The sequence below is a fragment of the Tiliqua scincoides genome, chromosome 6 (genome assembly GCF_035046505.1).
Source record: "Tiliqua scincoides isolate rTilSci1 chromosome 6, rTilSci1.hap2, whole genome shotgun sequence".
NCBI classification, from domain to species: Eukaryota; Metazoa; Chordata; class Lepidosauria; order Squamata; family Scincidae; genus Tiliqua; species Tiliqua scincoides.
Window position 1 is genome coordinate 84,892,093 of NC_089826.1, and position 26,265 is coordinate 84,918,357.

At 43.9% G+C, this 26,265-nt stretch overlaps 1 protein-coding gene across 2 annotated transcripts in view; it reads right to left on the reverse strand.

Annotated features, from left to right (window-relative positions):
* Positions 1 to 216: 216 nt before the first annotated feature.
* The window catches only part of SH3TC1 (SH3 domain and tetratricopeptide repeats 1), a 31,109-nt gene continuing 5,060 nt past the window's right edge, over positions 217 to 26,265 (reverse strand). The window contains exons 3-17 of one of the 2 annotated variants that reach the window (XM_066632438.1): positions 25,028 to 25,155; positions 22,895 to 23,000; positions 21,002 to 21,142; positions 19,741 to 19,909; positions 17,427 to 17,500; positions 16,641 to 16,845; positions 14,322 to 14,452; positions 12,618 to 12,659; positions 10,151 to 11,842; positions 8,717 to 8,897; positions 5,497 to 5,647; positions 4,487 to 4,609; positions 3,524 to 3,674; positions 2,188 to 2,384; positions 217 to 783 (exon numbers count right to left, since the gene is read on the reverse strand). In XM_066632438.1, the coding sequence (XP_066488535.1) occupies positions 526 to 783; positions 2,188 to 2,384; positions 3,524 to 3,674; positions 4,487 to 4,609; positions 5,497 to 5,647; positions 8,717 to 8,897; positions 10,151 to 11,842; positions 12,618 to 12,659; positions 14,322 to 14,452; positions 16,641 to 16,845; positions 17,427 to 17,500; positions 19,741 to 19,909; positions 21,002 to 21,142; positions 22,895 to 23,000; positions 25,028 to 25,155 (3,749 nt within the window). In that variant the 3' untranslated portion in view covers positions 217 to 525. Of the gene's footprint in view, positions 784 to 2,187; positions 2,385 to 3,523; positions 3,675 to 4,486; positions 4,610 to 5,496; positions 5,648 to 8,716; positions 8,898 to 10,150; positions 11,843 to 12,617; positions 12,660 to 14,321; positions 14,453 to 16,640; positions 16,846 to 17,426; positions 17,501 to 19,740; positions 19,910 to 21,001; positions 21,143 to 22,894; positions 23,001 to 25,027; positions 25,167 to 26,265 lie in introns of both variants that reach the window. The other variant, XM_066632439.1, reaches the window with a different exon arrangement.

The following is a 26,265-nucleotide window of genomic DNA, read 5'->3' on the forward strand; positions in this document are numbered from 1 at the left end:
TAGGACATGAGTCAACAACATGCATATGGTTGGACGGCATGATTATCTTCAGCGTTCGTTTGTAAAGATCTTTGTAAAGATTTCTTTGTCAAGAAATCTAGCTTGAAGGCTTATAGTAAATGTGCAGTAGAATCAAAGGTTTCCCAGACAAGCCCCAGAAAATTCATGTTAATTAGATTTGGAGTGTGAGAAAAATATTATGCTTTAATTAGTCAGCATGTTTATTGTTTCCATTAATTCCTGCATCTAATCATATATTACAACTTTTCTATTTTCAACAGGAAGTACTTAAAACAACTCAATTCCAGGATCTGCTTGTAAAATGGTCGGTCATTACCATAACTCGCTGATAACTTCTTGTACTCATTTCCTGGGAGCGCACATTGTTGCATATTTGGCAAAGTTAAGCACAATTGTGTCTTGTAGCACTCGAGGGTCATATACCATTTTATAATATACAAAATGTTTTTTTTAAACCATAAAAGACAAACTATCACCCCAGTACTAGGTGCCCTGAAGTTGTTCTCATGTGAGATTTTTCACAGGTGCCCATGTTTCCCTCATACAACACTGATCGGGGGCCAGGTTTATTCTACGAATATTGAGCTCCGTTGCAAAGGCTCTCGCCTTCTGATAGAAAAAGAGGGACATCTCCCGGTCCACAAGGAAGTTGTGGTAAATGATTGCAAGCCGTGTGTAAATCTTCAGCTGAGCCTTCTTGTTCCCCAAGTCCATGGCTGCTGCGAGGGCCAAATTGTAGTATCCGGCAGCATCAAAAGGGTCCTGGAGCAACAGGGAAGCAAGACATGAATTGCTGTGAAATTTTATATGGACAACAGTATTATATCACGATGAACTCTGGGGAAAGCCTGGGCGAAGAGAAGGGCCTCCACACAGAAGAGGCTGCAGGGAGCTCAGAAGATTGCCTGCAGCCCTCAAAATGTAGCGGTTTTGGCTGTGCAATGGTAGGGAAGGCGATTGTGTTTTTTTTCTTCACTTTCTAAAGATTTTTAAAGTGGGTCCAAGCTATCCATGGATTCGTGGTATCTGCGGGGGTGTCTGGAAAGGGATCCCCAAGGATACAGGGGCCCACCAGTACTCCAATTTTTAGGATACAAATCCTAATTTGGTACAGGACATCTGTGGTCTAAAAGCCACAATTTGTCCACGCAGCAACTGCATATGACACAATCAATACACAAGCACTTGAAAAGAAGTGATAAATTGTGTGAGGGACAGAGGCAGCACCCACAGGGAAAGGGCCTACAGAGAACGGTCACCCACTCAGTCCCCTGAACAGTAAATGAAATAGCCAAATTCCATTCAAACAAATGAATTTCTTTACTCAGCTTGTGGTTGGTCTGTGGAACTCCTTGCCACAGGAAGTGGTGATGGCATCTGGCCTGGAAACCTTTAAAAGGGGATTGAACAAGTTTCTGGAGGAAAAATCCATTACGGGGTACAAGCCATGATGTGCATGTACAACCTCCTGATTTTAGAAATGGGCTATGTCAGATGGAAGGGAGGGCACCAGGATGTAGGTCTCCTGTTATCTGGTGTGCTCCCTGGGGCATTTGGTGGTCCGCTGTGAGATCCAGGAAGCTGGACTAGATAGGCCTATGGCCTGATCCAGTGGGGCTGTTCTTATGTTCTTATGAATATATCATTCCAAAACTAGCAATTTTTTTTCCTTAAGATGATGGAAACCAACCTACTAGCCTTTTCCAGATTGTCTATTTCTACATAAATGGCCCTCAGCATACTCTTACATGGGGATTCCGTTGCCAGAACCCCTGTGGATGCTGAAACCCACAGATACCCAAATCTGTGGGTCTGGGCATTCACTTGAACTCCGGATGTGACCAGAAGCACACCCAGAAGGTATTCTGAGGCCTGGAGGTGTTGGAAGGACACAAACTGGAAGCTCTAGAGTTCTTTCTGAGGCACACAGCCTCCGTGGACCTCAGAAAGCCTCCAAGACATGACCAGAAGTCACATCTGGAAGCTCAAGTAAGGCCCTGCACTGTGGGTTTGGAACCCATGGTGAGTCAAATCCGTGGATTCCAAACCCACAGATAGAGAGGGCCCATTTATATCTAGATCTGCTTTCTTAAATATGCTCTTCAAATCCAGGTGATGCAAAAACATTTCCCTTTTTCAGCTACCAAACCCATCCCAGTGTCTCACCTTTAGGTCATAGAATATGATGTCTCCAAGAACGAGGTACACTTTGACATAGTACAAGGCTTCCTCATCAAACTCCAGAGGAGACGGGCAGAGGGACAAGGCTTTTAAGAAGAAATGCTCAGCCAGTTCACACTGCCCCAGATGATGGTGGATAACAGCCAGCCGGTGATATGCTGTTCTTTCATTTAACTTATTCCCTAGGAAGGCAAGGAGAAAAATCAGTGCGGAAAGGCAAGAAACAAAAGAAAAACACATTTTCTATATACTCCCAGTATTTCTAATGGGAATCTTATTTCATTTTAATTGTTGTTAGCAGCTTTGGGTGCCTTCCGGGGGAAAAAGGTGGGGCACAAATTGGATGGATGGATGGAAAATGTAGGCCTGGTCCAAGTTCGGTGCTGGATGGCTGCTGTCGAGGAGGGAGCAGCTTCTTATCTGTCGCTGCCTGCGGAATGCAGCCTCAAAGACTCAGCCCACACGATAAACAGCACTTCAGACATAAATCCTTCATTATTTCAGTCTGTATTTACAAGGTAATGGATATAATAGCAGCATAGCAAAGAACATAAAGACAGCACAATGTGCTACATACATGACCACCAGCCTCCCCTGCCTTCCCACACACGAGGGCTCTTGCAGTCCTTTTAAAGCGCTGTGCGTGAATTAGGAAGGGTGGCGTCTCCACCTCCTGGTGCTAGCTCAACACCTGTTACAATTAGTGAGCTCACTTTTCACCTGATTCTTGGTGACTCAGCATTTTACACAGCTTGGGCCCTACCTTATCCAGGCCAAATTTCCCCGGGTTGTTTTCTAACCCTGACAGTTGCACATATCCAGGGATGACCTGCATGAGCAAATGGATTCCACACGTATTCCACAGGCACATTTTCAATATCTCCTCATCAGAACATGCTGCTTCGTCAGTAGGGTTACATTCACATGCTTGAGACCAAATTGCAGCCTCGTGTAATGATAGCCTTACAGTCCTCACAGAGAAGGGAGCACTTTGAGATAGGGAAAAGGTGCTCAACCCGTTTGGCCTGTTGGCCACTTTCCCCCTAAAACTGCCCTTCCCCTGCCACACCAAGTGATGGAACATGCAACATTAAGCAGCAATTTGCATGCTGCAAATCGACCTTGGCAGGCTGGCTTTTAAGGGGAGAGACAACAGCTGAACAAGTTGTGAGTTGACAAAATCCACATAAACAGAAATTCTATGTCCCTTCACATGTTCAGTTGCAAGTCATCAATTTTTAAGAAAGTAATCAAGCAATGTATATATACTTCTTGGCCTTGAGCTACTTCTGCTGGTTAGGTTTCCATACGTTCTCGTTACCTAAATCAACACTGAGCATTAATGATGCTCGTGCGTATCCCAAGCACTCCTCATAAGCCTTCAGAGTTAAAAGCAATCCCACCAGCTTGTTGAAGAGGCGGAGTTCAGCACTGCTGTTCCTCGTCTTAACAGCAAGCGGTAGAGCCTTGTCCTAAAATGAAATGGAAGGACCAAAAGATCACTTTGACAGCTACTGAAGAAATACCTTTTCACAAGAAAGATGACACGTGTTTGTCCACTTACTAAAAGAATTCAGTCTTGTTCTAAGCACGTGGACCACAACTATACAGTGGGCTATCCTAAACTGCGGGCTTGACATCCAAGGATTTCAGTATCCACGGGTGCCAAGACCATGGCTGGAGGGCCTCAGAACACCTCCTGGATGTGACCAAAAAGCACTTCTGGTTCACGTCAGAAATTTCTGGTCACGTTCAGCAGGTCCTCTGAGGCGAGTCCTCCAGCCACAGATTTAATTATCCGCAGAAATATGTGGGGTGTCCTGAAACAAATCCCCATTGGTTACCGAGGGCCCATTGTAGTCTCATCAAAATCTATGCAACTAGGAGAGGGTGGTAAAGGGTGGCAGGAGGTCTGGTCTAGATGGTCGAGCCTCCGTCTGCCTGAAGATAACATCCACAAGGTCGCCAGTTCGAGGCCACCGGCACCTTGCGACCTTGAAGCAGCTGACAAGCTGAAGCTGAGCTATTCCATCTGCTCTGAGCGTGGGAGGATGGAGGCCAGAATGTGATGCCAGATCGGAATGAAACACCAGAATGTAGTGGTTCTTGAAAGAAAGAACCTTCTTTCAAATTGTAAAAATCCCTATTTAATAAGGGATTTAAATAAAGCCTGCCTATGTAAACCGCCTTGAATAAAGTCTTGAATAAAGACCAAGAAAGGCGGTATATAAATACCTGTTATTATTATCATTATTAAAGAGTCAGCAAAATTGAGAACACCAACCCGATAGAAGGGTACTGCTTTTTCCTTTCCCCAGTCTCCATTAAAAAAGATGTCTCCCGAGGCCTCAAATAATTCCAGTTCTAAATTAGGATCCTGAGTACATAATACAGCATTCTGGGCAACCTAGAAGGAAAGATATACTGTCATTGCCTAACATCACAAAATGTAACAAAAACTGATCATCTCAGAAACAGAAGCACTACAGAACACAGCAGCTCTTTTAGTCCGATCTTGCATTATCCTATAAATAGCCTTTCTAGAAGGAGGTATTGTTAGCAGTTGTGTTCTGCAGACTCACCCCACCATCACATACTCAATTTTTATAGGCTTATTGCATTTTATGTATTTTTTCCTTTCTATAATAATCTCCAATATTCCATCTGACTTGTATTCATCTGCATCAGGAGCTACCCACTATGACTTCAGTACGTTCTCCCTGAAGCGTTAATTCGGCTGTCACATTTGGGTGGATCTTGTTAGGGTATGCATTACAGTCCTTGGCAATGCTGAATTATAAATTTTCCAGCCTGCTGAGGTTTGCTGAGATTCTTTATAGGTGGGGTAACTAACCAACTTCAGGGCCAATCCTACCAGCCAGAATATTCCCCAGTTCTTGGGTCACTCCACTATTGATTAATCTTCATGGAAACACTCGTGACATTCATTCATCCGCATTCATCTGACTGACTAGATCAATCAAAGCTATTAAGGGCAAGAATGCACTATAAAAGAAGTGTGTGACATGACTGCACATGACAACATATGGGTATTTTTCATGTTTTTCCCTACAGAGAAATTATTTCCATGCCAAAATTTTGACGCAAATGATACCTTTGAATCCACAGCAGCTTCAAGGGTGGCAGAAGAAGTCCGCAGAAACCACTTCCATTCTTGCACAAATGGAAGTGCAATTTCATTTGTGCAATCCAATCCATATTTATGTAGTCCCCAATTAACCCATCAAGTCTTCATTTTATCGTATGATAGCTTTAACCCCCAAAGCATCTTACCTGAATATAAAGATCTACCAGCTCATCCTGCCTCAACACATAATAGATCTTTCCGGCCTGGAGCCAGGCCTGTGCCTCCCTCTCTTTCGCCTGAAGATCAATGAATATTCCAAGGCTTCTTTTGGTGTATTCCAGGGCAGATCTGTAGGCCCTAAAGAAAAACACTGTATGTAATGCAAGGAAACACTGGTCCCCAACTTACACTGCATCACATCCCTAAAAAATAAACGATTTTTATTTTTAAGGTAACTGCTACAAACTTCCAATAAGAATTCTTATTAGCATCTGTTTGGAAAGAGGCAGTTGAGAGGTCACTCCTTTAAAAAAAAATCATCCTTGGATCCTGAGAATTTTAACAACTATCTTTTAATCGAATTTCTTGGGGGGAAAAGCACTTGCATAGGTGGTTGCCATGCAACTCCAGATCCTTTTGGAGGAAAAAGAAAAAAGATTATTGGGATTTGTCTTCTTGTGTTGTATGCTCCCTGAAGCATTTGGTGGGCCACTGTGAGATACAGGAAGCAGGACTAGATGGGCCTTTGGCCTAATCCAGCAGGGCTCTTCTTATCCATTTCAAACATGCAATTTCTGAAAAGGAAGCCCAGAAAGTAATTACACTTGCGACCAGTGCTTTTTTTGTAAAATAAAAGGTGCAGGAACTCACAACTTGTTAATCTTTTATTTATTTATTTATTTATAAACCATTTTTAATTGGAGAAATAAAATATTTTTTATGTGCTTCCCCCCTAAAGATGAACTTACTTCTGAGTAGACATGCATAGATTGTAAATCTCCACATCCCCTACCCCCTAGCTACTTTTTCTACACATGTTGAAAAATATTGTACAGGTGCACTTGTAGCATGTAGTATGTAGTGTGGCACTACTTCGAGGAGAGGAAGCAGTGAATGGATTCCAAAAAATGGCTTACATGAGTTCCATGTAGTAAAATTACTCTAAGCAACTGTGGGAGTAAGAACAAAAAAGAAATTCTTACATGAGAGGGGTCCTTAGGTGCACATAGAAACAGCTACATTTGCAAACAAGTGATTAAATATGGTTTAATTCAGGTATCAGAATACTCTGTGTCTTTGGGAAGGTGCTTGGCATGCAACTGTATGTTCTCTGCTGCCCTGAGCAGCCCTTAGCAGGTGAAAACCGGGGCAGATATATATCTCTGCCATGATTAAGAGCCCAATCCTAGGTATGTCTACTCTGAAGTAAGTCTCTTTCTAATCACTGGAGCTTACTCCCAGGAAAGTGCCTAGGATTGCAGCCTAAGAGCCCAATCCTATGCATGTCTACTCAGAAGTCCACTTTAGTGAATGGGGCTTACTGTGGATAGGATGGCAGCCTTAGAGTCCAATCCTGTGCCTGTCTACTCAGAAGTAAGTTCCATTATAGTGAATGGGGCTTACTGTGGATAGGATGGTGGCTTCAGGGCCCAATCCTGTGCCTGTCTACTCAGAAGTCAGTCCCATTAGAGGCAGTGGGGCTCACTCCCAGGAAGGTGCGGAGAGGACTGCAGCCTCAGAGCCCCTCCTCTGCCTGTCTACTCAGGCTGCAAGGCTATGACACTTTCCCAGGAGTAAGCCCCATTGAACACAATGGAACTTACTTCTGAGTAGACATGCATAGGCTTGGGCTCTAAGGCTACAAGGCTATGCACCCTTTCCCAGGAGCAAGCCCCATTGAGCACAATGAGACTTACTTCTGAGTAGACACTCCTAGGCTCATGCTGCAGATTGGCATGGGGGCTGCACCAGCCAGCTTCCTTCCCCTCCTCCTCCGCCAAGCCAGTACCTGGGCGTTCCATGGGTGCCACAGCCCGTCTCCCTAGCTGGCTGGCTGTCTGTCCTCCTCGGCGTCAGTGCGTGTCCCCCATGCCCTCCACCCTCCTCCGCCCGCCCTTGGAAGCTGCGCGGGGAAGCAGAACGCGGGGGGAGGGGAGGCAGGCAGGGCTCAGGCGAGAGCTTGTGGGGGTAGGAGGGGGTCGTTGTGCAGTCAAGCAGGGGCCAGGCGCGCGCCCACCCACCCTGCACCCCACAGCACCCACCCAGTGAATGCCTCTGTTTTGCTCCCCCCCCTCCTGGAATGCCTCCGAAGGGGAGGGGCCCCTGCAAAAAGGTGCCGGAACTCCGTCCCCCCGAGTTCCATTAGAAAAAAGCCCTGCTTGCGGCGCCCTTGAGCAGCTCAGGGCAGTAAAATCCTTCAGTCTTTTCTGGAGAGGAGACATCAAATTACATTAAACTTCACAAAATTTGTGAGTGCCAGATCCAACACACTATGGACCTACTACAGTTGTGTGTCACCAGCTGTACAGATATTGGAGAGTCACTTTGAATAGCCTTTCGAGATGAAATCAAGGTTCAAGTAAATGACATGAACATTCAAGTGAATCATCCCAGAAAAAAACCTGTATCATTCACTCCAATGTCCAGTGCCAATATTGCAGCACAGCACGACCCTCTGAAGTACTGCTTCACTCCCTTCCCATGCTGTTATCCTCACCCACTCTTTACTGGTGAAGATAATAGAACTGATAATGGGCTCAACAAGCAGAACCACGAACTTTTGTGTTGATACCCAAACACTTGTGCAAGAGTTCATGCATTGCTAAGTTCTTCTATATCAGTGCTTCCCAAACTTTTTAGCATAGTGACCCAATTTTTAACATGACAATTTATCACAACCCATGTATCGTGGCCAGTGTGAGGCCCAAGACTCTCCGCCAACTGCTGCTTTTGTTGCCGGAACTTATAAGTTGAAATAAGGCACATCAGTGAATGTTCTACAAAGTTGATGTTGCAAAATAAGACACAGTCCCTTGCAAAAATGAAGATCACTTAAGGGACTTATGTCAATAGTAAATCCTACTGAGATGAGTGTCTTTAAAGATTTGAAGCTCTCATCTGGCGATGAGAGCAGCAGCCAGCGGTGAGTCCCAGGCCTTTGCAACCCAACAAAAATCAACTTGCAATCCACTGGTGGGTCACGACCCACAGTTTGTGAACCACTGCCCTATATCAGTTCTTGTGTGTCTGATCTTCTCCTGCAAATGAGACAAGCACAATGTGCAAACCTACCTTTTTGCAAGCAGACAATACTTTCCATGTGAGGAAGGGCACCTCTGGGTTCACGCCCACTGATGTAAAAGCAGTAGTGCAACTGAACAGCATTCTGTTTGAAACAAATCAGCTCAGAGAACTGCCACTTCTCACCTTTCTGTGCCTAAAGATAGATACAGCTGACTGATGGTTTCCAGAATTTGTCCCTCCATGACTTTGTCAGACATTTTCCTAACCAGGGAGAGCTGGTACTCATTATAGATGACACACTGAGCTTCATCGGGGAGGACCGTACCGTAGAACTGACACAGATGCTGAACTGCCTGTAGTTGCCCTGGGAACAAGAGAGAGTAGGTGCTTTAATAGAAAATGCTGTGCTTAGTAAAATCACACCAAAGATGGGTTCACATTATCAAATGAAAACAAAATAATTCACAGTGACCATTACACTGCATTTGATATTTTCCTCTTCAGATGCTGGCAGACTGCATTACATTTCGCAGGTGTTTTAATGTAAAAAAGTGTACAAAACATTTCAACACTCGGTTTTAAAGTACAGGCATCCCCCTGTAACCATGGATCCAGCGTCTGTGGATTCAGTTCTCCATGGTTCTCTGCTTCCCCCCCCCCCACACACACACACTACCATTACCTTTGTTTTTCTTCTTACTGGGGGAGCCAAGCAACAGATCATTATAGGCAGTCAAGCTTGCAGAAACACAAGCAGGCAGGCAGCCTGAATGCTAGAGGGACACAGGCAGAAACTTCAAAAATCTGTTAACCTTCTGCCTGGGTCACTTTAGTATTCAGGCTGCCTGCTTGCTCGTCTTTCTATAAGCTTGCCTGCTGATAGTGTTGTTAAAGGAAGAGACCTGGTTGCTTAGCTTCACTGGTAAGAAGAAAAATGAAGTTAATGGATGCGGTGGGGGGGCATAGAGTCCCCTTATCTGCAGTTTCCATATCCACAGGGGAGGGGCTGGAACACATCCTCCATGGACACTGGGGAACACCTATAATTATACTGGCACAGAAGAACCTACCTAGTTAAAATGAGTGAATTTCCCAACATTCCATCATTATAACATCCAAACATTCTATTCATCACAAAATCCAAACAATTTACTTTACCTATGAGGGTGGCTTCAGATTTTCAGTTTCAGAAAAATCTAATTTAAAATAACTGAATTTTAGCAGTTTTTAAAATTGTGCTTTGAATTGAATGAGTCATGCCGTTTGCGCCTCATTTTTTGTCACTGTCGTCCCAAACGTACTTTCAGCTTCTTCTTTTTGGTGCTTTAAATCATGTCAAAACCCCACTTTTCTAATATTTCCTCGGGCAAGGACAAGCTCCTCTTTTCAGCAGCTAGAAATACAGCCTCCAAAATACAACAGTTCATTAAACCGTTAGTAATAATCTTATTACTGGGAATTATGCACGTCACCTACAAAACATGTTTTTTCTCATATGTGCTACTGTAAAGGTGAATATTAATTATGCTGCTTCAGTGGGGGCAGTTTGAATGAGCTCATGCACCAAAGGGTTAGGAACAGGCAATTTTCACATTGAGAGACAGAAACTACATTTACCTTCCAAATGGTTTGTTTCCATCGCCACCAAAAATGCCCATTCATAACAACATCTCCCTTTATCTTTATACTTCCCGCTGATGTAATAGTTCCCCAGCCTGAGGAGGAGGACTATAAAATCTCTGCCACACTCTGAACTGGGCAATTCAGAGAACAGCTTGACGGCTTCCATCAAGAAACTCTCCCCAAGGCTTTTGGCCGCCAAATCCAGGCAGAGAATTCCAAAGTTGGCCAAAGCTACTGCCTGATTGTGCCTCATTCCCGTTTCCCTCGAAATGCTCAGTGCTTTAAAATAGCTCTCGGCGGCACGCTTTGTACAGTTCATCCGCTTCAAACCAATGCCGATCATGTTATGAGCGGCCCCAAGCTGTTGACGGCTGCTTGATGAAGACTCTACTATGGCATTTAAGATGTTCAGAGCCACAGAATTTTGACGGTGAAGAATATACAACCAACCGAGAAAAACAAAATGATTGATCTTTCCTTCAACGCTTGCATACACGTCAGTGTCCAGAACCTTCTCCATGTAACCAATGGCTTTCCCATACTGCTTGTGATGGGTGTATAGCTGAGCAAGGTTGCAGCAAACAATGCTGCAGAGTTCTTGGTGGTCTTCACTGGCCTCCAGCAAGCAGAGCATTTGCTTGAGATAATACACAATGTGGAAGGGGGGTGTTTGCGCCATCGTTTTGAGGCCAAGGCGCTTGGGAGCATTTTTAAAAACTAAATCAATACTCATGAGCAACTCCAGCAGAGTACATGAGCCACAAGATGTAGCAACCTGGACACAGCTGAGCACAAGGTGGGGCAGACATTTTTGACTGTAGAGTTGGCCTAGTTTAAAATAGCAGTCCATCGACCGCGGACTATTTTGCAAACCCAAGTCATTGTTCAGAAGCTGCAGCCGTTCGAGGAACGGCAGGGCTTCTTCCCCTTGCTTGAAGTCCAGATAATGTATTGCTAGGAGGAAGCACACCCTGGCTTCTGCAATCTTGCTTCGACTCATCACTGCCCTTTTGAAAGCGTATTTCAGAATATCAGATGCCATGTCAGTGCTGCTGATATAGTCCGGAATTCCCACAAGTAGAGAAGCTGCCTTGTCCAAGATGGATGCACATTTTTCTTTATTCTTCTGTTTCATGTAGATACCCGTTAGATATGTATAAAGAGAAACTGTTAGGTAGGGGTCGCTAAAGTCTCCTTGTAGGGCTGCCAAAGCTTCTTCAAAGTAAACCCGAGCTTGAGAAAATTTGAGTTTCCGGACGCACATCCTCCCTAGGAGATAGCATAACCTCGTCAAGGCCCAGGGCAGACCTGCTCGTTTTGCGGCTTCCCTGGCAAGTCCAAAATACTCCACCAGTTGTTCCTCACTCTCGTAGTCACCAAACAAGGTGTTCAGAAAGGAAAAGGAGAGGTCATACAGGTTTTTGAAGTTCATCTTGTAGTCGTTACTGTTCAGAAATATTAGTAAGGAATTGTCAATTTCTGGCCTACCAGTTTCATCATCTCGGCATAGGCAGAAACATGGCTCCTGGGAGAGGGAAGGCCTCTCTCCATTTAAAGCAGATAATAGCTGTTTGGGATCATCTGCCCCTTCCTTCATCAATGGTGATCCTTTCATTTTCATTAGAGCTTGCTCCACTTGGTTCTTCCTTGTGTTAGAGTGTTCGTTAAGGGAGAAATGCAACATCTCTGAAATACATGAGAAAATTGAAGTCCAATGCATGAAGAACATTGTATGAAGCTAACATAAAAAAGGTAAATAAGGAAAGCAGAAGGATCAAGATCACTTTTCATTGACAAGTCTTATAGCTTTCATTGAAACCAGTACATCTGGTCCAACAAAGTCGAGGAAATCAATTCACTGCTAAGAAGTCAATTTATAAAGCAGGGAGGAGGGGACATTGCTTGCCTCACTCTTACCTCCCTAGATGCCCAGACAAAGGGCATATATGATCCCAAAGGTTACTCCCTCGTATATAAAACTCACAATTCAACATCCAATCTGATCTTAAGGAATCAAACCAGGATGGATGCAAAATAGCATTTGTTCAATGAAGGGGAAAAAGTGTTTTCATGAAGAATTATTATGAACTTTTTAAATTCTATTAACTGTGTTTTGATGTTAACCATCCTGAGTGCCTCTATAGTAAAGTGGAGAGGCAGGGCTGAAGTGCTTTAAGTAAATAGCATTAAATTACTACATATTTATTGCAAAAGAAAAGCATTCAATTCAAAGACAAACTCCAGGCCCAACCTATGCCCAACCATAAGAGGAGATGTTGAATATCGGGGGGGGGGGGGTTATACAGGAGAAAAGAGCAGGGGGAAAGGGTTAAACCCAAGGCATGGCTCCAATCTGATTCAGCCTCCCACCCCACATAGCCACTAGTAAGTTTAAAAAAACGCAAACCTCAGAAAATCGAAACCTGTATTGTCTGCCATCTTATCTAATGACAAACTTTACCTTGTTCAGCAGATTTCTCAGGTTCCAAGTCTTCTTGTCCATCTAATAAGAAAGAAGGAAAAATATTTAAAATCTATTTTGGTTATACACTTTAAATATTTTTTTTTTTCCATTTATATCCTGCCTTTCACATAGCCCAGATGTGGGGTATGTATACAGTGCAGAAGCTACCTTTTATGGAAACACTATTTACAGTAAGTCCTCACTTAAAGTTGTTGATAGGTTCTTGGAAATTGCAACTTTAAGCAAAACCAATGTTAACACAGGCTGAGTGATATATGTAAACAAATCTTACAGCATATTTCTGGACATTAAAACATCCAAAAACTTCTAAATCAGTGGTTTCCAAACTGTAGGTTGCAATCCACTGGTGGGTCACAACCTGATTTTTGATGAGTCACCAAAGGGTGATGGAAAGATCAGATAACTAATTGCCTTAAGCTATGAAGCCTCAAGCCATCAGAAATCAGATACTGTCGATGCTAACTGCCCTGCAAGAAGCTGAGCTCCTGCAGGTTTCAAGCATGTGTAAATACAGGGAGATAAATGTTTGTGGGTCTCTCCTTCTGGCTGTTATTCCTTCAATAAATAAATAAAATCTTTCTAGATCTCCTTTTTTTAAAGAGTCTGCTAAACCTACGTGGGTCCTGATAGAGTGTCATTTAAAAAAGTGGGTTCTGCTGCTAAAAAGTTTGGGAACCACTGTTCTAAAGAAAGACCCAATCCACTTCCAATAACAAACACTGAAATAAACGTGAGCTTTCTGGGCTGGAGAAAACCCACACAGACATGGATAGAACATGCAAACTCCACATAGATGCAGGAATCAATTTTTTTTTCTCTACAATTTTATAATGAAATGATTTTAAACTAAATGAGTTCAAGTGGTGACTTGCTGAATATTGGAGTCTCTGTTGCAGGTGCTACTGTTACCTGTTTCAACTGCCTTTTAACTTGCAGGGAAACTGCTTTTAACTACTGTCATTACCTGTAAAAAATTGCTTTTTAAATTCCAATTGTGATGTTATTGTTAAGCCACCTTGAACATTAGTTGTGATCAAAGGGGTGATGCACATTTCCACAAGAAAAACAAATAGGGCTCACGAAGCAAAAATAAATAACAAGAGTCTCTGCAGCTGCTTTCTCAATGCCAGCCACCAAATATGGTCTATTCACAGTTGCACAGCTAGTGGGGTGCAAAGCACTAAGTTTTGCAAGGAGCCTCACTGCACAAGGGGCCTCTCCTCTTTGGAGCCATTCCAGGCTGTGGGAGCAAAACAGAGGCGAATGCCTGACTCCGAAGGGGAGGGAGAGGGGCCACCTGCACACTGCAGTGAGGCTGCCTGCAAACTTAGTTGTTTGCATCCCCTCTAGCTGGTTGGCAGCCTTCAGTCTCGAAAGACTATGGTATATAAGCCTACAGCACCCGGTATTCCCAGGCAGTCTCCCATCCAAGTACTAACCAGGCCTGACCTTGCTTAGCTTCCAAGAGATCAGACGAGATCAGGCATGTGCAGGGTAACAGTTGCTGCCCCCCCTCTAGCTATGCCACTGCTTATTCTGTCCCCTAAGAGACCTGGATCTCTGGGCACCAGGATGCTCACAGCTCTGCCATTTCACTTGTCGCAAAAGCAACATCGTACCTCATGGGTAGACGTGGGTAGCTTTGCACCCATGTTGAACACGAGCATGAGAATTGCTTACCTATTTGGTATACATTGCAGTTATAATCATTGGATGCTTGTGTCAAAAGTCTAATCACATTTTCTTCCAAAAGGGCATTCTCTTTTGTACAAAAGGAACGCTCATCTTCTAAGAAAGCCAGGCAAGGTGGCCTAAGGAGGCAAGTGATACAGATCAGTTAGGGCACTTCTTATCCTTTATTTGCTGTCAACATGAGGCTTGGTCCTATTGTAAAGGTTCCCCACAGTGTTAAGCCTAGTCCTGTCTGGCTCATCTCCGTTTCAAAGCTGAAGAGCCGCTGTTTGCCAGCACACAGGTTCCGTGGTTATGTAGCCGGCATGACTAGATGCCTAAGCGCATGGAATGCAATTACCTTCCCACCAAAGTGGTAGCTATTTATCTACTCACACTTTCATGCTTTTGAACTGCTATGTTGGCAGGAGCTGCGACAAGCAATGGGAACTGACCCCATTGCGCGGATTCAGACTACTAACCTTGTGGTCAACAAACTCGTAGCAGCAGTTCCTATTGCAGCAGACAACAAATAAACTATTTGGGTCTCTGACAGTAACTGCTGCCCTAACAAATTCTAATTGTTAGAATGAATGGAGTAGCTGTTTGAATGAACTGTTAGAATCCAATGGAACAGATTTAGAAAGAATCTAAATGCTGTACATTTTGTACTTCCATTCTTTTCTGCACAATATGAAATACTGAACAGCATTGCTGCTTAGATTCTTCCTTTGAAATGGCAGGAAAGAAACACAACAAGCGATTTGGGTCATTATCATTTCACACGTTGGGGAGGAACATAAAACTTGAGATTTCTGCACGCTCTCTCAAAGCATCAGTTGATGATATCACATCAGTTATTTCACCTGAAAAGGCACAGACGCCATAAAGACAGATAGGGTTTCTCCAGTTCCCATGGCTATAGCAAATGGCAACCTATGCCAAATGTAGCTCCCTAAACCAGCGATTTTCGGGGGTGTTGCAAAAGGTCTGCATATATGCCACACAAGTTTGTAGCACAGCAGTTGAAAATAGCCGAGAGACTCTTTGTTCTGCCAGATTCCCAGTCCAAGCTCCGCTTGGAGAATTATGCCCACTTTTAGCTAATTAGCTTCCATTCTTTCCTCAAAAAATGACCCTGGTTCTGCCCTGCAGTACTGCTGGTCCCCACCACCAGGGGAGCTCGCTTGTTTAACCTACAGGGGTCCTCCTTCCTGCCAGCAGCCTCCCGCCACTACAGCAACCCCTTGGTCCTCAGCAGGTCTTGGGTACAGCAGCCAAACACCAGTCTTAGTGTCTCCAGTAGTTTCTGCTCCAGCAGCTTCCAAAGTCCATTCACACATCAGTCCATCAGCAGTTCTAGCAGTCCATTAGCCATCAATGCCTCAGTCCATTAATCCAGTCTGTCCTTCCTCAAGCTTTCCTCCTTCTGCTACCCACAAACCCTTCCTGCCTGAGGTGCTCTTATATCCCTGAGGGCCCTATTGCCTTCAAGTGACTGCAGCTGTGCAGCACACTCTGCTGGATGCCCAGGCCTTACCCTTAAAGGGGCCACTGCTGACACCACACCCTACCTCCTCGCCAGATCTTCTGCAACTCCAATACACTCTTCCAGGTTCTGCAGTGCTGTTTTTAAGGTAACTGTAGAAATTGTCAAGCTGGTGGAGGCCGAGGGGCTGAAAATGTGTTGCTACAGTCAGTTGTCCTAAAAACAGAGCTCCAGAACCCAGAGGAGTCTCCTGGAAGCCAGAAGTGACATCACAAGAGGCAAAGACCATAGAGATCCAAGATAGCAGCACCCATGGGAGCTGGTAGGTGGGGCAACCGGGGACATCATGAGGTGCCCATGTGAGGCTGCATGGCACTCTTAGGCATTGTGGCACACAGTTTGGGAACCGCTGGTCTATAGGTTTACAGTCTTCTCCCCTTTCACTTGAACATAATTAGTACAGGGGGGCCCATATCCACAGATTCACTTATCTGTGTATTCACGGATAAGTGAATCTGTGGATATTGGGCCCCCTGTACTAATTATGTTCAAGTGAAAGGGGGCAGCCCCCACACATGACCCCTCCAGAGGCAAAGGAAGCTCTGCGTCTCTTGCTTCCGGAGAGTCCTCTGAGCCCAGCAATTTAAAAAACTCGACTTTTGGTTTCTCTGTGAAACCGAAAGTGGCAATTTTAATGCCCTACAAGGCTTTGGGAGGCCTGGGGAAGCCCTGGAGGGCTTGGCAGAGAAAACATTGGAAGAGAGACTTCATAGCACAACTGCAGGCACATTTCTCAAAGCGACAGGTGCTTCTTCTTTGCTATCACCCAAGATACTTACTCAGACACAGCGTCCTTGAAGGCATCAGGATGAACATGGCAGCTCTGTACAAACCCAACTCGGCCTGTAGGTACATGTCTTCCCACAAACCACTGCATGCATCTCAAAAAATAGCCAACAATTTCAATTCGGTCTCCCTTCTGGAAACCGAGTTCCTCAGGCATGTGACTGTCATGGCTAAGAACAGCCACAGAAGATCCTCTGGCTGCATAAAAGAGGGATTGGAACATTCAGCAGTTTGATCAAGTACAAAGGCATTCAATTTTAATTTTAAGAAGACAAAATTCTCAGTGACACGAGCACTAGGGTCACACTCACAACAAGACTGATTAGATAGAGCAAGAGCCAAACTCCACATTACATCAGACACATCAATGTGCAGTTAGAGGCTTTGACTTCCCTGTGGCAGCTAAGTGGAAAAATAAACCTCAGACTTCACAGTAATACATGTATGTGAACTTTGGTCCCACAAATGGAGTTCCCAATTGCTACTGGCTACCACATTCTGTGTAAATCTCCATTTCCAAACACTTGCAGACCAGTACATTTCTATCCCCTATAAAGTGCTACACTGAGTTTGAAAGCCCATAATGATGGGTAGTGTAACACCCATGTAACAGGTGGCCCTCCTGCTGTATTCAGTATTAGATAATTTCTCAGATCCACAGGGTACTTTCAACAAACACTTTTGGAGATGCACAAAAATACATTTCTCCTATCTACCGCAGCAGAGATGAAAGTTATGCAATACTCTGAGGGCTTCCAGTTTAAGAGCAGTTAAGTTACCAGCTTGACTGCTGACTGTAGGTTCAGCTTTTCTGGCAAAATCAGCAGGGTCTGTGTTTGCTTTAAGAAACCACCTAGGACAGAAAAATTAAAGAAAACTTTAATTTTTAATTAATTTTAATTTTTAATTTAAAATTGCATTTAGCAGCCTTTTCAGTGATGCTCTGAATCAGCACTCATTTTCAGTTTTTTCCTTTTGGACAGCAGATCCCCACGCCAGATCACACGCTGCTTTCACATTTCCTTCAGTTTCAAAAGAGGTTTGTCACATATCACAGGAGGCTGCTGTTCAAGACAGATCAGTCCAAATCTCCCTTGGGCACAGGGAAGTAATTATCCAGTTCTTTGAATTCAGGCCAATGTTCCGCATTTTCAGATAGATAGGTTTTCAAGTATTCAAACTATGTCGCTTGTATTACTCAGTAATCTTTACAAACTGGTACTTCGCTTGGATTATGGCTTTTAGGCACGGATAGCGAAATTTACACAGACGCAGTTGCCATCCTCACTGCTGCAGCTAAATTTAGATTTCTGACAATGCCCTGTTAACATATTCATTGTGAAATGTAGCACATTCTTTTCTGCAATATCAAACTCGGAGGGCTTTAGCTAGCACATAACTCATTCTACATAAGCACATTTATCCTGAATGAAAAACAACAGATCTTTCAAGGCACGTCCCATTTCATCAGCAGGTGAACCCAGTTAGAAAGGAATAGTGCTGCACACTGTTCACTTGTTCTCTACTACAGCAGGGTGGTTCAATATATAGTCCGCAGGCTGCAATGCAGCCCACAAGGCCCTTTTTGGTGGCCCTGGAAAGCCCTGCCACACCCACGGCCGCCTCCTGCTTCAGTGGTTTCTCAGTCTCTCTGCTGCACTATTCTAGCTTCTCTTTCCAAGAGGGAGAAGCCAGAATGGTGTGATAGGGAGATCAAAAAGCCCCACTGCACGTACCATCACTCTACCGCCTTCTGACTAAAGTAATTTTCTCTCTTTGGTCTCTTGTGCCAACACTGGATATCCAGTAACACCTACACTAAAGCTGCCTTCTTTAGCACCTTCATTTCCGTGCTCTTTATCTGGGGTTGATTGACAGCCACTGGAATCAATGGAAGCAGAGGTTTCTGGGTAGCTCCCATCACCTTCAGTAGCATCTCCTTTAGTGCTATTTCACTGCTTCACACATAGCCTCTGGCTTCAGAGGAGCGGATCCCCTGCATCGATGAAGGCATTGCTCTAAGGCAGTGGTTCTCACTCCTTTAGCAACGGGACCCACTTTTTTAGAATAAGAATCCATCAGGACCCACCAGAAGTGATGTCATGACCGGATATAACATCATCAAGCAGGAAAATTTTTAACAATCCCAGGCTGCAATCCTACCCACACTTACCTAGGAGTAAGTCCCACTTACTATCATTGTCAAAAGCATCTTCATAGTAGAACGTACAGAACTGTGACATTTCCCCAAATACAGTCACTTACCAGGGTAGCATCAAGTCTAATATACGAAAGATAAAATATTGAAACGAATGGGGACCCACCTGAAATTGGCTCACAACCCACCTAGCGGGTCCAGACCCACAGTTTGAGAAACACAGCTGTAAGGTACATTCAGAGAGACAGCATTCTTTTTCTATTTCATGGCAAGCGTCCTCACTGTCTATATACATCCCTCTTATGTTAGAAGTATAGTTTGACCCTAAGGAAGTGTTATTTTAAAGAACATTTATAACTTCTCTCTGTCCTCCTTAACTGCTTTCTCAGAAGGAAATTTTCCAAATATTATCTTTTATGTCTAGATTGCTTTTCAACCAAGATCACAAAGCAGTTACATAGCAAAATAAATGAAGAAGTTCCCATCACCAGAGGGCTAACCATCTTAAGAACAGACACAAGAGGGACACTGGCGACAGTCATAGAGGCATGTGTGATTGTGCATTCTCACGCTAAGCTAAGATGAATAGGGACAACTGCTCTGCCCCGCTAAGCAGAGTCAGAAGCTAAGTCACGGAAGCTAAGCAGAGTCAGGCCTGGTTAGTACTTGGATGGGAGACCGCCTGGGAATACTGGGTGCTGTAGGTTTATACCATAGTCTTTCGAGACTGAAGGTTGCCAACCAAAACCTACTACCACTAGAAAGTGCCTCTTTCTCTGATTAACAAGGGTGGTTTCTCTCTGCTGCAGTGTAAAAAATGTATCTTCTTTAATTAAAAAGAAGAACTTTTTAATGCTTCTTTTTCAAATGAGAAGAGTATCTTTGCAAGTGCATATGCATGCACAAAAGGAACCAAAAGTTGTTCAGGTACCTACTGATGAAAAGGTATTAGGGGGTCTGCAGAGTCTTTACACAGGCCATCCCCTCTTGTTTCTCCAGGTACTTTCTCCTGAGCAGCCCACTTCAGCTGGTCAATTCTGCCTCTGGCATCTGCAACTCTTCTCTCGCTTACCAAGTTTTCAGGATGAAAAACAAAGAAGGTCCCTTTAAAAAAAAAAGTGAAGCATCTAGTATTTTATAAACATTTAAATCTGAACTATAACAGTTTTAAAATGCAGATTCTGTCAAGATCCCACAATCCGACAAAACATATTATACATTCTAGCAAGATGTTTCCATATTTAGCACTATTTGTTGACACTGTATAAAACTGAAGTCAAAAATAAGGCAGTGTCTGCCTTATGTATTCTATTGGATCACATATTTTTAGTTATTATAATATAGAACATTCTGCAACTTTTCCTCCCTAACAGGGCCTCTGAGAGGAATTTTATCAGAGGGTACAAAGTTTCTTTTGGGCCCCTTTCCAAAGAGGGAGGGATGAAACAGAGCAGGGTAGGGTGGGAAGGGTGAACAGAATGGGGGCAGGGAGGGGCAAAATAGGGTGGGGGGAAGGTGGAGACAGCTGGAGAAGTCTTTGGAGACCAGGTCTACCCACTCATGTGACATCAGCAGCTAGATACGGTAATATGGAAAACCAAACACACTCCTAAGTCTCTCTAAAAAATTTAAAATATAGAAAATCATGCAGAAAATTAGCATCATCACATTCAGGCTCACACTAGAATGGAGAGTGTCCTGATTGCACCAAAGCATACTTCTGCAGCAGCTGTAGCCCTACAGCTGTGTCCCTGAGCAACTATGCAATAACATAGCAACTATGTCCCTGCATCATGGTAAGCAGATCCACAAGCCAAAGAGCTACTGTAGCAGGACAGTTTGCTCCCAGATCTGACACTGTGTTAAGGAGTGTCAGGTATGCATTCCTCTGCCCATTATATATGGCTTACCATAACTGCAGCCTCATGCTCGCGGTAGTGTGGGCATCCTGTGTGGGCAACAAGTCTGAGTAGATATAAAAATGTAAGATCCCAGGAAATTTCTCAGCCCCCTCCTTTGGCTCCTGGGCCCCCTTTTTGATCCTGGGCCCGGGTACAAATTACCCCCTTTATCCCCCTCTCCTAGGCCCTGCTCCCAAAGATGCTAATTCAGTTCAGTAGACATTGAGTAGGGTCAGTGCTCAATTTAAAATGACTCCAGACACAATTATGTTTTAACAAGTACAATCCCAGATACCTTCTTGAATTAAGAGACTTCTGTATATCATATCAAGACATTCTTCCTTTAGTTGGACATCAATACCCACTGCTTCCTCTTGTGAAGCGAGCCAGAAATTATCATCTAGCAACAGATTCTCCATACAGTGATTTAGAAATCCTGTCAAAGATATTTTTCAACACAAGCTTATTGTTTAACATACTCTTTCAAAACCAGTAACAGCAATAAGCGTCCACCAATGGTCTTGCTTCTAAGTAAACATGAATTGCGCTGTTAGATGTGATATTTTTACAGGAGGTAAAGTGGCCCATTGACAAAAGTAGTAATGTCTCTCTGGTCCAAGTTAAATATGTGTTCATGCTTCTATTGAAATCCACATTACCTGAGTGCTAAACTTTGGGTCAAATTATATTCTAATAGCTTTCCTAAACAAAACTAGCACTTCATTTGAATTTAGAGAGTTCAGATCGCATCCTAGTACAAACCTACCTTTTTGCAAGACCTTGAAAGAGACTGGATGGATTGTGCCTTATAAACTACTTCTATAGATAACTTGCGTTCTAAACATAAGCCTCAGTACCTTTCCAGCACCAAGATTTACAAAGAAATTCAATTACTTGTTTGAAAGTTTAAGTAGGTGGAACTTGGCTAAAGTTTTAACTGGATGGCAGAGGCTGCAGTGCTAACCACTGCAGAAGGGCTTCAAATTCTGCATATGACAGGGCATGCTCACACAAGCATCAAGGAATACCAGGAAGCATAGGAAACGTAAGTTCTAGGAATGGTAGGGACCATGGGAACAGAGGCAATGCTGTGGAGAGGGATCTACTGACTCAGAAAACCAGGGGAAATGGATCAGCAGCATTCAGAACTCAAGAACTACCCATAGCATTCTGAGAAATGAAATGAAAGATATATTTTAGATTGTGCTGGATCTGAAATGGAGATCCGAAATCCCCCCCCCCCCAGTGTGATGTCCAGTCCTCCTGTCTGGGATGTTGTTCTGTCTTTAGTTGGAAGTACAAGTTGAATACCCCTTATCCAGATTTTCAAAATACAGACTATTCCAAAATACGGAACATTTTTGACTACCAACATGACTTTTTTTTCTTACTTTTTTACCTAAAGAAATAAAATCACAAACTGTGTTTCATGTACAAAATTATTTAAAAAATAGTGTATAAAATTACCTTCAGGCTATTTGTATAAGGGGTATATGAAACATAAAATGAATTGTGTGTTTGGATGTGGGCGTCATCCCCAAGATTTCTCATTATGTATTTCTCATATTCCAAAATATACCTCAAAACCTCAAAAAGAGGTATTCCAAAATATGGAAAAATCTGAAATCCAAAACACTTCTGGTCCCAGACACTTTGGATAAGGAATGCCCAACTTGTATTACCATATGTAACATTTAAAATAATTTTTTAAAACTGATTTTTGTAAAGAAATTGGTATTTCCAACTATTTGCAGTTGTATAGATCAGTTACTCAAACTGTGGGTCGGGACCCACTAAGTGGGTCACAAGCCCATTTCAGGTGGGTCCCCATTCATTTCAATGTTTTATTTTTAATATATTAGACTTGAGACTCCCATGGTATGTGATTGCATTTGGGGAAATGTTACAGACCTGTTAACAAGTTACTGTGCATATGCTTTTAACAATGATAGTCAATAGGACTTATTCCTGGGTAAGTGTGGGTAGGATTGCAGCCTAGGATTGTAAAAAATGTTGCTGCTTGATGATGTCACTTCCGGTCATGACATCACTTCTGGTGGGTCCTGACAGATTCTCATGCTAAAAAATGGGTCCCAGTGCTAAATGTATGAGAACCACTGGTATAGATGCACACTATCAATTTGAACCATAACAATATTGAACTTTCCATTAGGTGAAAGGGCTTTACCAAGGGAATAATACGTTACAAACTTCCAGATTTCTTCAAAGGTCCAAAATGCCAACACTATGAGGTATTCTTCACTGTGAATGGACAACAGTCTGGCAGACAGCTCCTAAAAAAGGCAAGAACATTCATGTTATCAGTGCTCTGGGAACCAGTTAAGTTGCATTTGTGATTAAAAAGAAAGAAACAGGGTGAAAAATCATTTATTAAATATGTCTACACCTATTAGGTAGACCTATTAGGAGTAGACCTAATATGTCTACACCTGTCTACACCTAGACATATTAAATATGTCTACACCTCACCTTTAGACCAAGGCAGTTATGTTAGGAGCAAAAGAGAATGTTTGCCCTACCAAACAACCTTTTAAAAAAAGCAGCTATAAAATCTATACTATACAGATATTATACAGTGGGCCCGTGGTATCCGAGGGGGGAATCAGTTCCAGGACCCCCTATGGATACCAAATTTTGCAGATACTTGACTCTGCAGAGATAGGATTTATTGGATTGGATTCCAAATCCAATAAATAAATAAATCTGCAGGGGACCGGGTTTGCGGCACTGTGGGGACTTATCCGGGAGCTACGCCCAGCCCTCCAGAGGTTGTACTCAACCTCCTGGCCTCTGGGATGCAACTCCGGGAAGCACTTCTGGTTCACACCAGGGACTTCCAGTTGCATCTGGGAGCTGAGGCTCTCCAGCTGCAGATACCCAAATCTGCAGAAGCTGTGGATAAGCCTGTACACTATAAAAAATACTATAATGTTTATATATGGAAAACATACAAGGGAGAAATTAATGAACGGGGGTGGGGAGACCCAACCAGGCAAGTCTCTTATATAAAACATAGCCTTTTTCCCCAGACTGCATGCAAGTGGAACAAAGTTTGGACAAGGAAATATTCCTGCCCTCTTCCCTGCCGCAGCCCCCAAAAAGCCAGCCCTGGGGCTCCAAGAACTGGCAGGAACAGAGGAACATGGAAGAAGAATTGCTGAAGTCTGGGTATGATGTGTCCTGCTCACAGAAAGTGCTTCCACTCCATTTTCAGAAATTCCCCCCTTCTCCACCCCATCCCACCCTCTTCCCAATGGTTTCTAACCCTTAAGAAAGGCTTTGGGGATGCAGGTGAATGCTGCGGGGATGAAGGGGCAGGGGTGTTCTCTGTGCAAGTTTACTTCAATTTGTCAAGATCCTGCTGGATCTTGCTGGATCCTGCTGGATGCAACAAGTTTAACCTGTTCAAGTAAGGCTGAGAGATTTGAATCACACTTAAATATCATACATTAAAAATAAGGCAGAAAAAAGCCCACATTTAAGAGCAAAACAAACAGTATCTGAAACAGTACTCGAAAACTACAATAAAAATAATAATTGGTGCCGGGAGCAGGAAGAAATCAAATCCACAAACATGTACTTTAAAAGCGTTGCTGGGGAAAAAATGTGTTCTAGAGAATTCTCATAGCCTGAGCTGTGAAGGCAGCAGGCCTCGTGTTTGCGGCCAAGGATGGTGTTTAACAAAATTAGGCTATGAGTCTTTAGAACTGAGCCCTGTTGAGAACTAGCTGAGAGGGGTGTTTGCAATTACAATAGATGCTGCCTTTTCAATTGACAGCAGGTTTTTTCCCCAGCAAGCATTTAGAGTTAAAGTAACCACATTTACAGCAATATGACTAATTTGTTACTTAGCCTGTGACTAATATATGCTCTGCAAGTATTGCAGTTAGGGATACAAGCCCACTTTTCCAGCTAAAGGAAAAGCAGATGAAGTGCATTAACAGCAAATGAGAGCTAGGATGGTGGAGTGGTTTGGAAGTTGGACTTAGACCTGGAAGATCCAGGTTCAAATCCCTGCTCAGGTACAGAGCTGCCTGGGTTACCTTGGGCCAGTCACTCTCTTTCACCCCCACCCACCCCCACCTCACAGGGTTGTTGTGAGGACAAAAGGAGGGGAGGAACCACATACATTACCCTGAGCTCCTTGGAGGAAGGAAAGGTGGCATAAAAATGTGAAAAATAAATGGTTTCAGTCTCTGCTTCAGAAGGTTGATCATTATTGGTTTCCTCAAGCAAGACCTGATGGACGTTAGTTCATCAAAGATAACTGTATTTCTGCTGATACATGTAAATGACTTACACTAAAAACCGCCCTGGCCTTTCTGTCGTCGTTCTCCAGAAGACGCAGTTGTCCTCTCAGATACCCCTGCAGCCTGGAGTCAGGGAGACCCGTCTTGCGTTCCACCATGATTATCTTCAGGGATAAATCTGAAAAGATGCTTTTCACAGATTGGGAATATCAACATAAGAAACCTTAAACCAAGTCAGACCAGGTTCTATCTCCCCCATGGCTGTCTATCCCACTGAGAGTAGGCAGCAGGATGTCAGATGGGGGTGGATATGTCTCTCCTAACACCTCCTAGCTACTCTGTAGCAAGCAGAAAAGACGGAATCTGAAAATGTCTGTATGCGAAGCAGATAGAGTGGGCCCTTGATATCTGTGGGGAATCCATTCCAGGACCCCCTGCAGATACCAAAGTCAGCAGATAATTAAATCTGGATGCAACCAGAAGTCGTGTGAAGGAGGTCGTGGGCCGCTGTGAGATACAGGAAGCTGGACTAGATGGGCCTATGGCCTGATCCAGTGGGGCTGTTCTTATGTTCTTATGTTAGGTCCTCTCAGGCTCTCCAGCCACGGGCTCAGCATCTATATTCAAATTTGCAGATACTGAGCAAGCGGATAAGGAGTGTCCACTGTACTCGGAATGACGGCTGCTCCATTCAGTGCTCCAGCTCTACAAAAGGAAGAACACAAGTGCACCAAAGCAAGCGTGCTTCTGATGCCATAACTATCGAGTTAACCTGAATACTAAATGTGGTGCTCAATTCTATCCAGCTCAGGAGGAGCAGAAGCGCTAAATGCATGCCGCTGGATCCTCTGCTGCATTTGAGCAGGCTGGAGGTCTCCTCAGAGGAAGGGAACATTCCTCCCCTTACTCTTAGTAAAGCCCCAGCCTGCACAATGAGGCTACTCAAGACTGCGCCAGTTATTTTGCTGGGGCAGACTCGAGACACTCTGTGTCAGGCTTCTGAGCCTGATACGAGAGATAGGATTCAGCAGAGCAGTCCCACTACCCTCCCGGGCCTGTCCCTCCCCTGTTTTGCCCTCTCTGTGCCCAGGAACACCCACATGCCCTCCCCCCACCCTCCCCACTCCCCCACCCTAACTGGCACTTACCTACACTCTGCTGCTGGCAAGGGCTCCCACTGTGGCATTGAAAGGGCAGTGCCAGGCCTCTCTGCTGGCACCATTTGCTCTCTGGGTGATACAAACGTGCCATACAGCATAGTTGCAACACTCAGCATGGGCACTGCGAC